This window comes from Hemitrygon akajei, chromosome 2 (assembly GCF_048418815.1).
Source record: "Hemitrygon akajei chromosome 2, sHemAka1.3, whole genome shotgun sequence".
NCBI lineage: Eukaryota > Metazoa > Chordata > Chondrichthyes > Myliobatiformes > Dasyatidae > Hemitrygon > Hemitrygon akajei.
In genome coordinates this window covers 70983772-70998502 of record NC_133125.1, presented here as the reverse complement: position 1 = coordinate 70998502, position 14731 = coordinate 70983772, and the positions used below count along the sequence as shown (strand labels likewise).

At 39.5% G+C, this 14731-nt stretch overlaps 1 protein-coding gene across 10 annotated transcripts in view; it reads left to right on the top strand.

The window, feature by feature from the left end:
* The window catches only part of LOC140713961 (A disintegrin and metalloproteinase with thrombospondin motifs 3-like), a 420377-nt gene extending 405909 nt beyond the window's left edge, over positions 1-14468 (top strand). For 6 of the 10 annotated variants that reach the window (XM_073024651.1, XM_073024664.1, XM_073024666.1 and 3 more), the window contains 4 exons: positions 4833-4965; positions 8852-9059; positions 10430-10547; positions 10953-14468. In XM_073024651.1, the coding sequence (XP_072880752.1) occupies positions 4833-4965; positions 8852-9059; positions 10430-10547; positions 10953-11461 (968 nt within the window). In that variant the 3' untranslated portion in view covers positions 11462-14468. Of the gene's footprint in view, positions 1-4832; positions 4966-8851; positions 9060-10429; positions 10548-10952 lie in introns of those variants that run through there. The other 4 variants (XM_073024677.1, XM_073024681.1, XM_073024685.1 and 1 more) reach the window with 2 other exon arrangements.
* Positions 14469-14731: the final 263 nt, after the last annotated feature.

Here is a 14731-nt window from a genome sequence, read left to right as displayed (position 1 = left end):
TGTGAAAAAGTGAAAATTAAAGGTCAACATGTTTCTGCAATTATGAAAGGTAGAAGAGGGAAGTCCAGGAGACCCTGAATGTCAAGGTCTGAGAAAGAGAAAGGGAATTCTATGGCTGGTGAGAACCTTCAGGAGCAGTGAATGTGTAGGAGGGGGTTACCTAGAGAAAGCAAGCTCACACTAGACAACATTAGGGAAAATCTCAAAAGTATTTTGTAAGTATATTGAGAGCAAGAGTGTAACAGTGGTGCCTTTAGCAATTAATTTGACAACTGTGTGAGTAAGGTAAAATATTTCTTACCTGTGTTCACTAAAGACAGAATGTTGTGCTTGCATATTTCGGAAGAGGCAGTATTTTCTAGATCATATTTAATAAAAAGGAACATCTAATAGCTGTCAATGATCTAAGGTGGCAAATTCCCCAAGACATGACTGATGATGTGCCCCCTTCATGCTTTGTGGGGCAAAGAAGGTGATTGCTTGAGTCCTGACAGTGATTTTTAAATCACCATTGGCTACGGAAGAGGTACCAGATAAGTAGGATGCAGGAAATATGGTTCTGAATTCTAAAAGGATATCAAGGATAAGTCAGGTAATTATTGAAAAGAGAATCTAATATCAATGGTAGGGAAGTTATTGGAAAAAACTTGGAGAGGCAGAGATTGATTAACAAGTTAAAGTCATAGAATATAGAACAGTACAACATAGGTCACGCACTTCAGCCCACGATGTTGTGCCGACCTTTTAACCTACTGCAGGATCAATCTAACCCTTCCTCCCCACATCACTCTCTATTTTTCTTTCATCCATATGCCACTGTGACTTCTATCCATGACTCTGTCCATGAGCCACAGAGTAAACGTGCCCTTCGGCATAACTAGTTCATGCTGAACAAGATGCCAGAGCCATGTTAGTTCCATTTGCCAGCGCTTGGCCCATGACTTCCGAAACATTTCCAAAATGTGTACCTAACCAGCTGCATTCTACCTGCTTCACAATGCAGCTTTGCTGATGGAGGATTAAATCTGACAATCTGAAAAAGCCACAAAATGTGTTAATGAGGACAGTGTATTTGAGATTATTGCTACTGTAAAGCTTTTGACAAGGTCCCACTTGGAAGGTTGGTCTATAAGGTAAATAGGTACTTTATTGATCTCAAAGGAAATTACAGTCTCAGAGTAGCATTACAAGTACACAGATATAAATATTAGAAGAGATGGAGAAAGAATAAAAAATAAGTTACCACAAACAGGAGAGGGTCATCATTTCCCTGGCTATAGGTTGACTCACTATAAAGCCCAGTGGCTGAGGGTAAGAATTCCTCATATAGCGCTCTATGGAGCAGCTCAGTTGTCCATGTTGGGGTGTCTCAGATCCTAAGCAAGTCAGTAAATTGGATCCAAATTTGGCTAGGTCATAGAAAATGAGGGGTGGTCATGAGGGTTCGTTTTGCTATTGGAAGCCTGTTACCAGTGATAAGACTTTTGCTTTTTGTTATTTCTGTATTATAGGAATGATGTGTTTACACTAGAGAGAGGGCTGAGGAGATTCACCAGGACAATGCCTTCATAACTAAAGAGAGAAAAAGAATTGGTTGCGATTGTTTCCCTTGTAGTAAAGAAAGCTAGGAATGATCTAACAGGCATTATAAAGTTATAAATGGTGTAGGCAGTGTAGATAATCAGAATCCTTTTCATATGGTAAGTGTATCAAGATTTTAGATCTACCTAAAGCATTGTTGAGGATCCCTATCACCCAACCCACAATCTCCTTGACCCACAACCATCTGGAAGGAAGCACAGGAACATCAGGACTAGGACTGCCGGACTGAGTAACAGCTTCTTCCATCAGGCTGTGTGACTAATGTATGCCCGGCCACCACCGAGGTATCGTCACCAGGACAGCGAGCTGCTTACTGTTTGCTGTATTGTTTATTGTTTACTGTTTACCTATGCTGCACACTCCATGAATTTTGAATTATATTTTATTAACTTACAGTAATATTTTGGTTTATGTTCTGTGTGTGAGATACACATTTTGTGGTGCACCATGGTCCAGAGAAACCTTTTTATTGTTTGGTTGTACATTTGTACAGCCCAATGACAATAAAGTTGAAGTTGATATTGTATTACCAAATATGATCATAGTATGATAGAATTTTATACAAAGATTAAAATTAATTCAAATCAATTAAACATTATGGTCTCAAAACTGAATAAACATGGAGGTATGAGATGTGAGTTACGACAGTAAATCGGTAATGACTAACATTTAAATAATTAAAATGTTCACAGTAAATGCTGTGTATTTCTGTTGGAAAAATGGTGCGTCATGGACTGGTCTCCCAAACGTGTTCATGTGTAGCGGCTGTAGATAAGATGGGGAAAGCCTATGCAGAAGGAATGCTACAGAATAAGAAAATATTTTATATTTTATGTTTATTTGTCTGGGACAGAACACAAATAAAAGGGAAAAATGGGTCCAGAGTGAATAAAATGCTGAATGAAATAAACATAAGTAACATAATAAACTAGAAATCTGCAGACTTGAAAATAGTTCCCCAGTTCCTATAAGTCCAGGTGATCATTCCGGGAATGAAGGGGTTAACACATGAGGAGCATTTGGCAGCTTTGGGCCTGTACTCACTGGAATTTAGAAGGATGTGTGGGGATCTCATTGAAACCTACGAAATGTTGAAAGGACTGGATGGGGTGGATGTGGAGATGATGTTTCCTGTGGTGGAGGAATCCAGAACTAGAGAGCACAGCCTCAAAGTTGAGGGGCAACCCTTTAGAACAGAGGTAAGGAGGAATATTTTTAACCAGAGAGTGGTGAATCTGAGGAGTTCTCTGCCACAGACTGCGGTGGAGGCTAAGTCTGTGGGAATATTTAAGGCAGAAGTTGATCATATAACCATATAACAATTACAGCATGGAAACAGACCATCTCGGCCCTTCTAGTCCATGCCAAACGCTTACTCTCACTCAGTCCCACTGACCTGCACTCAGCCCATAACCCTCCATTCTTTTCCTGTCCATATACCTATCCAATTTTACTTTAAATGACAATACCGAACCTGCCTCTACCACTTCTACTGGAAGCTCATTTCACATTTCCTGATGGGTCAGGGCATCAAATGATATGGCGAGAAAGCAAGTGTATGGGGTTGAGGGGATCTGGGATCTGCCATGATGAAATAGCAGAGCAGACTCAATGGGCTGAATGGCCTAATTCTGCTCCTATGTCTTATAGTCTAAGTCCTGATGATTGATGTCATGTTTTGAACAAGGAGGCAATGAAAAGGTACAATTTGTTATCTTATTAAGTTCCAAAGTTTCTATGTTGGTTCCCAAAGAATGAAAGTTCGCAAATATAATCTCACTCTTTATGCAACGTAAGGGGTAAAGGCAGGAACTACAGACCAGTTAATATTACAGGGGAAATGCTAGAATCTATTTCTAGCAAACCACTAACAGGGCACTAAGAAAAGTCCTTGTGGATTTCTGAAAGTGAAATCATATACTTCAGAACCTGTTGGAACATCTTAAAGTTGTAGCAATGAGAATGGAGAAAGTAGAACCAGTAGTTTTCAAAATGGTACTTCATAAGAGGTCATTAGACAAAATGATAACATGTGGGATTGGAGAGAATTGAGAGTAGAAAATGAGTAGGAATAAATGTTATTTTTAGGTTTTCAGTCCATTGGATGCCAAAGGGATCGGTGTTGGGATCTCAGTGTCAACAAGCTATGTCAATTATTTCAATGTGAGGATCAAATGTAATGTATCCAAGTTTGTTGATAGTACAGCGTGGCAGAATGTGTAGTGAGAGTGCAGAAAGCATCCGATGAATAAAGTCAAGTCAAATGGATGGGCAAGGGCATGGTAGATGGAATATAATGTTATTTTTAAATAAGTGAGAGATCTTAGCATTTAGGGAATGTGGATTTCCTCATTGGAAGCTGATGTGCAGGTACAGCAAGCAATGGGGCTGCACAGGGCTAGAAGAGTGTGAGTGAGGCATTCTTGCTGACGTTGTGGCTGGAAAATTGTATACAGCTTTCATCTCCCTGCCTAAGGTAATAGAAAAAATGCATTCAAAGTTCACCAGATATCTGGAGTGGGGGAGATATCTCATGGGAAAATGTTAAACTTATGGCGCCTTTACTTTATAGGGAGTAGAAAAATAGGAGATTATGTCATTGAAATACATCATTTTTATGAAGCTTGATGAAGTTTATGCTGAGATAATGTTTCTGGTTTAGCTGTACGAACAGTGGATTATGGTCTCAAATTAATGTGCTGGGGAGTAAGATGAGAATAAATTTCTTAAATCAGCGAATGGCGGATCTTGGAAACATTCCTTAAGATTGAAGGTAATTTAAGATAAGATAATTTCCTCTATGAGGCATTGTAAGTGTTGTTACTTCGATGTACTTGTGCTATCTTTGAATAATAATAATAATAAAAAGATTTGAAAAGAAAGAAAAGCATCACCTGTGTTGATGCCATTGCCCCAGCACACCACTGCTTAGAAGATTGTATCAGCAACAACAGACTGGTAGAACACTCCATACTCCAAAGAACCTCAGTCTCCTCAGGAAATAGAGGCGACTCTGACCCTTCTTGTACACAGCCTCTGTGTTGGTGCTCCACTAAAGTCTGTCATCCAGGTGCACCCCCAGGTACTTGTAGGTCCTCACCATCAAAGGTAACAGCAATGGGAATGTGTGTGGGATGCAGTAAATAACATTAGAAAGTTGATTATATATGCATAATACTACAGTTCAAGTTGTGTTTGGCATAGATGAATAACTTAGGTTTTGTTATTAGGTTTTCAATATACAAAATATGGATGCCGCAGGAAAGCTGATAATAAAATGGTTCACCGCAGCCACTGTTCTGCAGACAAAAAGCCAAAACCTATCCGCAGAATGTGTAACCTACAGCAATGTAAGCTGCCTATGTAAGTAACATGTGCTTTGATGAGATGTGTTGCTGCTCCTGGCCTTTCCTTACTAAAAAAATGATTTTCTAGGAATCTAAACAGTGAACTTACCACTGACCACTGATGATATTGAGAATTAGCCAGTGAAATGTATTTCTACTTGCTCATAATGACTCTGGATGTCAAGAGTTCTCTTCATCACTATCAACATCAGTGAAAATGACGATTTGCTTTAACAACCATAACACATTCCACTTCAAAAAAACTTTTAAAACAACAAAACTTCCAGCAGCTTACCAAACCAAAGCCGCCAATGAAGTAAAGTGGTACTTCTTGAGGAAAGATGGGCATAAATCAAAGGATTGCAAAGTATTTCAAGTTTATAGAAGGTAGATGGAATATCAGCCAGATTTGTTTCTGAATATTTAAGGCTGGGTGTAACAAAATGCTTAAAGGGTTTAGGAAATGGTTGAAGCATTTATAGATTCAGTCAAGTTTATAGGGGTGGAAATAGTTTTAACTGCAGTAAGTGACAGAAATGTGAGATCTGAAACTGAGGGAAAGGAGGACAAGTTGGAAGGTAATACTTAAAGCCTAGTGAGGGATGAACTCAGAAGTTAGGAGGTAATAAATGGAAAAGGTTAAGAGCTGAAGAAGGAGGAATCTGTTAAAGAAGAGTGGATTATAGGAGAAAGGGAAGGAAGAGGGATACCAGAGGGAGGTGATAGGCAGGTGAAAAGAAGAGAAGGGGTAAGAAGAGAGCTAGAATGGGGAAAGGAAAAAAGAGAAAAGGGGAGCGGGGAAAAATTACTAGGTTAGAGAAATTGATGTTCATGCTGTCTGGTTGGAGACTACCCAGGCGGAATATGCAATGTTGCTCCCCCAACCTAAGAGTGTCCTTATTGTGGCAGTAGAGGAGGCCGTGCAACAAAATATCAAAATGCAAATAGGGAATGGAGTTAAAATGGTTGGCCACTGGGAAATCTTGCATTAATGAGCAGGTGTACCAAATAAAGTGGCCACTGCATGTAAATTGCAAGCTGTTTGAAGTTTACAGCACAGCTTTGCAAACAGCATTGTTTATAGAACACAGGTGGTTGGCCCACAGCAGGGAGCTGACTGCTAAGAGATATAGTTTGCAAAGTGAAGGGACCATGAGATGCTTTGGTCTGTATTACCTAAACATAAGACAATGGGGTTATGCTAATTGGCCTGCATCAAACCAGGGAACACTGGCTAAGTTTTTTGCACCATTGGGACTGAGTTCAAGAAAGCTTGCAGGCCATCGCTATAGACATGTTCTAGGGAGATTCTCCCAAACTCAAAGTACATCACATTCTTATGTCCTTAAGATCAAAGATACAACAGGTGATTGAATATACTTTCCATAGTTACAATGACAATATTTACTTCCATTTTGTGACTGACAAATGGTTCCTTTGAAGTACATATTTACAGTGAAACACATTGTAATTGATAAGCTATCTCTGGAGGTTCCAATTTATTTGATGGGGCAAATTAATTCATACTGCTAGTCCAAAAGCTTCTGAGGACAGACAGCCAGATACCTAGGGTTAGTGTGACAAAGGCTGACTCTTTGAATACTCAAATATCCCAACTATTGACCATGTTTGGTGTGCTAAGTGATAGTATCAGTCTGGTTTGTAAGCTTCCTTGAAGTTGTTTACAGTGATGCGAGTAACTTAGTGCATAACTACCTGGTTTGATGCAGGTCAGTGAAGATAACCCTATTGTCTAATATTTGGCCAATACATATGAGAATAGCTCATGGTCACTTCACTTTGCAAACTCTATCTCTTAGCAGCCAGCTCCCTGCTGTGGGCCTGCAGCCTGTGCTCCATAGACAGTACTGTTTATTTGCAAAGGTGTTCTTTAACTTCAAACTGATTACTCCTTGCATTTAAATTGAGAACAGAAAACTGGTTCTCATTTGAATTAATATCTGGCATTTTCACATATTTCCATAAGTACTCAATAAACCCTAAAAACCTCATTCCGCTAATCTAATGGAACAATTTTTAACCAATTGATACTTTAGTTTAACCCGCAGTTACTTACAGAAAATTAGAAATATCAGTTGCCTTCATGACAATTTTCTCTTGGACTCTATAACAGATTATGGTTCTGGAACGCATGATGCTTATTTAATTAATTTTTATTTTGAGATACAGCACGGAATCTGACCTCTGACCCTTCATGCCATGCCACCCTAGCAACCCTCAATTTAGCCCTAGTTAATCATGGGATCAACTAACCTACTAACTGATGTGTCTTTGGACAGTGCAAGGAAACCAGAATACCTTGGGGAAAAAAACACGTATTCCACAGGGGTGGGGTGGTTGGCATACAACCACTGTTGGTATTGAATTCTGACGGACTGCAATAGAGTCACACTAACCACTTCACTACTGTGGCATCCACATGTTCTACTCTTCATCCAAATGCAATCCTTATAAAAGTGTGTGTAAGTAGTATGCAGATTGTTTGAAGTGTAATACTTAAAACACTTGTACCAGTGCAGTCAGAAAATAATGCAGTGTGTTTGGGTACATACGAGCGGTGATTGGTAAGTTCATAGCCTAAGGTAGAAGGAGTCAATTTTAGAAAACCTAACACATTTATTTTTCAACATAGTCCACTCCTACATTTACACACTAGCGATTGAGGAGCATAAGGATCTTGGACCTCCAGAAAGTGTCCACAGATGGGTGATTGATAAGTTTGTGGCCTAAGGTAGAAGGCGATGTGTTAAACAGCTCTTGTTACAAGTACATGCAGTTCAACTCTTTGAGTGATTATGCAGAAAGTTTGAAGTTAATAACTCATCTCATTCTACTTTAGGCCATGAACTTATCAATCACCCTCATAGCATTTAATCTGTATGAACATAAAGTATCTCCTGTGCCTGGGTTTTGTATTTAAAAGAACAAGAACACTTTAACCTTGACATGCGTTGCACATTTACAGTTAATAAGCTTCATTATGAGTATGTAGCTAATACATTTATAAACCAGTATTAGTGAAGACAATCCAGTCATTTCTCTCAAATGTGGAGCAACACAAAGGAGTTCAGAGGATGAAGCAGCACCTATAGAGTGAAATCTGGGAAAAGGCCCTGAAGTGTTCGGGCTCTCACGACCAGACTATGTAACAGTTTCTTCCCCCAAGCCATCAGACTCCTCAATACCCAGAGTCTGGACTGCCCCCTACTGTGCCTATTGTCTTGTTCATTATTTATTGTAATGCCTGCACTGTTTTCTGCACTTTATGCAGTCCTGGGTAGGTCTGTCGTCTAGTATAGTTTTTTTCTGTGTTGGTTTTACCTGGTTCAGTGTAGTTTTTGTACTGTGTCATGTAACACCATGGTCCTGAAAAACATTGTCTCATTTTTACTATGTACTGTACCAGCAGTTATGGTCGAAATGACATTAAAAAGTGACGACTTGACTTGAAATGGACGATCAACATTTTGGGTTGAGATCTCTCATGAAGACCTCTGGTCAGAGAGTGGAAAGCAAGAGAGATCTTGGCGGGGGGGGGGGGGGGGTGGCAACTTGAGAAGGTCTCACAGAACTGTTGAAGACAGTGGCATAGCATCAAGGTAGGCATACCTCAAAAGACAGCAGAATGGAGACTCAAGAGACTTGAGATGCTGGACATCTGGAGCAACAAACAAAAATCTCAATGTCCTTGATTCCAAACATCAGTAGTCCAATTCTGTCCATAGATACTGCCTGAACCATTGAGTTCTTCCAGAAGTTTGTGTGTTGCTCATCTCTTGTGTCTTCACTTCTTTCAGGTTATTTCTCACTGAGTTTAATGAAAGGTAGTGAATCCACAGATGATGCCATGGATCTCTGCTAATAAAATTCATATTGTCCAGGTGGAGAGCAGAGGAATGGGAACACTGCACTAAATCCTGTGGCAGTTCCGGTTACCAGATCCGCACTGTCCGCTGCATGCAGCTGATGGTTGATGGAAGGAACCGCTCAGTCCACAGTAAATACTGCGTTGGTGAACGGCCAGAGACGCGTCGTGCCTGCAATCGGAAGCCCTGCCCTGCACAATGGAAGACAGGCCCTTGGTCAGAGGTCAGTGAGAGTCAGCTTCCACAGCCTTATTGTGTGTCATGGGCCATCTCCTTTTCAATGCAATGCCACAAGTTAGTGAAATCGTTAACTAAAAAGTACTGGTGCAACATTTGAGTTTTTCCCAGCTTATCAGGAAATAAAACAGATCAAAATTACAACAGGAACAAAAATTTGAAAACATCTGATTTTCCAGACATGATCTTCCCAATCTTTGTGTGTTCCACAGAGCTTTAATAACGCAGAACTGCGTTACAATATCAGAATCAGGTTTAATTACACTGGCATATGTTGTGAAATTTGTTACTTTAGCAGCAACAGTAAAATGCAATACATGATAAATGTAGAAAAAAATTAATTACAATAGACATTATTTATTAAATAGGTAAATTAAAACTAATGCAAAAACAAATAATAAAAAAGTGAGGCGGTGTTCATGGGTTCAATGTCCATTCAGAAATTAGACGGCAGAGCCGAAGAAGCTGTTCCTGAATCACTGTGTGTGTGCTTTCAGGATTCTACACCTCCTTCCTGATGGTAACAAGGGGAAGAGGGCATATCCTGGGTGAAGGGGGTCCTTAATAATGGACACTGTATTTCTGAGGCACCACACCTTGAAGATGAAATGGATACTACAGAGGCTAGATCCAAAATGGAACTGTCTAATTTTACAACTTTCTGCAGCTTGTTTTATTCCTGTGCAGTAGCCTCCTCCCCCCCCCCCCCCCACCACCATACCAGACAGTGATGCAGCCTGCCAGAATGCTCTCTACAGTGCATTTGTAGAAGTTTGAGGGTTTTAATTGATGAACCAAATCTCTTCAAACTCTTAATGAAGTATAGCTGCTGTCTTGCCTTCTTTGGAGCTGCATTGATATATTGGAACTAGGTTAGATCCTCAGAGATACTGACACCTAGGGAACTTGAAATTGCTCATTTTCTCTACTTCTGATCCCTCTATAAAGATTGGTGTGTGTTCCCTCATCTTGCCCTTTCTGAAGTCCACAATCAGTTCTTTGGTCTTACTGACATTGAATGCAAGATTGCTGCTGCAATACCACTCAACTAGCTGGTATATCTTGCTCCCATAAGCCCTTTCATCTCCTTCTGAGGGTCTACCAAAAATACTATGTATGGCTACTTATTTATCACTTTGATGCAGTATTGACAGTTCCTGTTTAACATTGTTTGATATGGAGCTGTCACTGTTATATAGGTGAGTGGGGATTTGTCATACTGAATATCACTGGGAGGTGGAATGTAACAAACCTACTGCATTCTGACATGGGAACCATATTGTCACTGTACGTTCTTGGGAAAGTGCTCCATCAAAAATGTGTGCCCGATTTCTTTCTGTATTTATTTTTATGTAGTGTTCTGTCACATGTGGTGAAGGAATTGAGCAAAGACAAGTCACATGTCGTCCAAGTAATCTGTGTGATGGGGAGAAGCCAGAAGTGACAAAGGTCTGCAGCCGCCCTCCCTGTGTTGGTACGTACCTATGATGCTGGACATTCATAAGGTATAGGGATGTAGGATCCTCTAAAAGATCAGAAATTAAGGAAGTTCCTCAACAAAGCATGAATCTTGTAAATTATATATATGCACTAGGAAAAGACTTTAACTCGCACATAATTGCCTGAGGCTGTATGGCTTTCAACAAAAACAGCTTCCTTCTCATCGTTGTTTCCCATATTCTCTCCCCCCCGCAACTAGAGCTTCATCCCTCACTTCTTCCTCCAACTCCAACTTCCCCCTCATTCCCTTCTTCCCTCATCTACCCCTCCCAGCTCCCTCCTAGCTCTCTCTGAAATGTCAAAAAGTATACAATCTAGGATTATCTTTCTCTCACTCTGCTGTTTTTATTAATGATAGCAAATTTTATTGATTTTGTAGATGAGCCCTGTCTTAAAGACAAGTCCATATTCTGCCAAATGGAAGTGCTTGCTCGGTATTGCTCCATTCCAGGCTACAATAAACTCTGTTGTGAATCCTGTAGCAGGCGCAGCAGTACCCTGCCTCCCCCTTTCTTCACTGGCACTGTGGAATTAGAGGACCTCATGGCTGATGCAGACCGCAGAGCCAATGTAGAGATGTCACCAACACAACAAATGGATACCACGCTCAGGAGCAGAGTTCCACACAACAACAAGCCAGTCAGAGCAAGGAACACACAGCCCAGTGCAATAAACACAGCTCATGGCAAAACAAAAGCTGCTGTTTTCTCTCAAACAAGCCCTGCTTCTGTTGACAGCAGGCCTTCCAGACTTGTAGCTTCTCAGCATTCACTCCAAAGCAAACCTCGCAATTCTACTAACAGCTCCATGGCTACCCAAGCATCATACAGTGGAGCACTGACTACGGACAGCCATACTACATTACAGACTCCTGTGGTAAATACATGAAGGGTGCTTCCATCATGCATCAGACATTCCTGGGCGAAAGTGAAATACCATTGTTCAAATTGTACATATCTTGACACATAAATAATTAAAAAAGGATTTTGGGCAACTTCAGTGAATTTAAACTGACAGGTTTTTTATTCTCCTTTTGATGGAATGTGAAGTGCTGGCACTTTAATCTTTTCAACCATTTGAGCAGCCTTCAATTTATTTAGGATAACAAAGGTACGAAAGATCTTTCAAATGTGAAGGGAACTACCAGGTCTGACAGTTGTTATCTTTGCAAATAATTATGAAATCATGTTGCATTTCAGATGATGTTTAAAAAATGAAAGCCTAGCATTCAAAGAAATGATATCTTTAAGGTTTTGGAGATGCCTTTATATGAAAATGTTCTGCAGTCTGGTCAGCCACATTTGTCAGTGGAATGGATATAATTTTAGTTATTTTCAGCTGCTCTGTAAATATTGTACTGTATTTGCAAAAGTTAACATTAGGGTTTAGGGCAAAATTAGTTTGCCCTATTCGGTGTTTACCAACGTTACATAACTGTCTAAATACTGGTGTATTCTTGATATTCAAAACTGTCCAAGTACAGTCAGGAATAAAGAGTGAAATAAATAGGTAAGAATTATTGCTGGTCCCATTACCAGCTTAACTTAATACATGTATTTACTAGCACCCACGGACAAACATCTGTAATACAAAACTACAAAGAACTAAGCTAGTTATATAAAACCCACTGGAAATAAGTGAAAGCTTTTATTCCAATCTGAATGGCCGCCTATATGCCATTCCTTCAATATGCTGTGCCTTCCCGGAGTATTCTGTTCTCGTTACGCACTTCATGAGTAAGATTCAAATACATTAATCAAACATCCTATTAAGAATTTTGAACATACAATATATTGTTCTTCATTTCTGGGCTTAATCTGTTTCACTACCTACTTCCTATCATCTGAACTGGCCCATTTGCTGATAGCAGCAGTGACTATATTTGCAAAACAAAGTATTCTGATCCATTCCGTCATACACTAGTGTGTGTTTATGCTTGAGAAATTCGGCCATTTGACTAAAATATTCTTACATGTGTGTTGCCAGAAGCAGCAACTACACCAGCTGACACCTCCTCCCTCTATTAAAAACCAACAAGGCCCCTCACTACCAACCCCTATTTCTAATCGATTTGCACAGGATATAATTAAAAATCCAATGCAAATATAGTGATTTAATCTCACAGAAAAAAAATGATGTTAGTGTGACTTACACAGTAAAATTTGGACATTCCAATTGACCAACTGACAAGCATTGATCAAACTTTAAAAATGGTGTGTAGCTAATTTTTTTTTGTAGAATCCAGCACAGAATCTGCCCTTCCAAACCTTCGAAGCATGCAGCCAGCAACCCACTGATTTAACCCTAGCCTAATCACAGGACAATTTATGATGACCAATTAACCTACTGACCGGTACATCTTTGGATTGTGGGAGGAAACCGGAGCACCCGGAGGAAATCCACACATTTTATGGGGAGGATGTACAAACCTCTTACAGAGAATGCTGGGATTGAACTCCGAACTCTGATCCCAAGCTGTCATAGCATCACACGAACTGCTACAGTACCATGGTGCCCATAATGGGGAAAGAGAGAATGGCTGAACCAGTTTGAAATTGGGTCTAGTATTTCATTTCATAATCAAAATGGTATAGTTAGGATGTAACTGGAGGCACATAGTGGAAGACCATGAAACAAAATACATTTATTGCAACGTCAACATTATTACAACACTACATCAAAACTCTAATGAGAATGACAGTAAACACAGTGGTTCCTAAACTCCATTGGACTACATGTTCTTTCTCCAGGGTTACCTGGGCACTGTCATACTGCCCCCCCCTCCCCCCAGAAAATTGCCAGGCAGTCAGCCTGAAATGAGCCCTTCACTAACATGGGAGATTCTGCAGATGCTGGAAACCTAGAGCAACGCACACAAAATCCTGGAAGGACTCAGCAGGTCAGGCAGCATCTATGGGAAGTTGACATTTTGGATGGAGATGAAGGGTCTCAGTTCCTGAGTTCCTCCAGCATTTTGTGTGTGGAGTCCTTAATTGCTTACTACGAGGAACCCCTTGCTAGTAAATCAGATATTTCAGTCAACCTAATGCCTTTGAAGAATTGCTGCTGTCAATCTGCAAGGCTATTGAAGATGAATGAAATTAGTGCTTTATAAAATGACAACTCCTGGGCCCTCAGACACTTGCATAGAATGTAAGAATATCCTTCAAGCCATAAAGGGAACTAAAATGAATTAATTGTTCAATTTTGCTTTCTTTTGTACAATAATGTAGATTTCTGTTTTACTCTAGTGTACACTACTGATGTTGTTTGTAATATTGGAGAGCACATAGCAATAAATATAAGCCCTGAGTTTAAAGGCTTAGACTCTGTTTGAATTTGCAGCATTCCTGCATCATTTTCTTCCTTGACCTATCCAAAATTAAACTTTTCTAAGGTCTTAAAAAGATAATTCCACTCAATCCTATCAAAGGCTTTTTCTGCATCTAACTCTGATTTTTTTTGGATGGTGAATATATTACATTCAATAACTGACTTATATTAAAATGTGAGTAACGATTTTAAATAAATCCTGTCTGGTCATGTGATATAATAGATGGTAGAATATTTTCAAGTCTTCGAGCTAAGATTTTGGCTAAAATTTTTGCATCAACATTTAATAAAGAAATCGGTCTGTATGAAGAACATTCAGCTGGATTTTTTTTTAAGAATAAGAGAAATAAAAGCTTCATAAAAAGATTGAGGGAGTTTACCTGATTTAAAGGACTCTGATAAAACAGAGGATAAATAAGGTGTAAGTAACGTAGTGAAAGTTTTATAAAACTCCCCAGGAAAGCCATCAGGTCCTGGGGTCTTACCAGAATGTAAAGCACGTATAGCCTCAGCCACTTCTTCATTGGAAATAGACTGATCTAACTGTGTTAGATTATCAGCAGACAATGTAGGAATGTTGATATTACTGAAAAAAACATTCATATAGGTATCATCTGAAGAAGAGTCAGACTGATACAAATTAAGGTAAAAGTCTTTAAATACGTTGTTAATTTCAGAATGGTCGGATGTCTTAGTTCCATTATCTTTAAAAATTTCTGTGATTTGACGATTAACTGTAAAAGATTTTAAGCGATTGGCTAATAAACTACCAGTTCTATCCCCGTAATGTAAAATTGAGTTTTATCTCTCAACAGCAGTCATTCA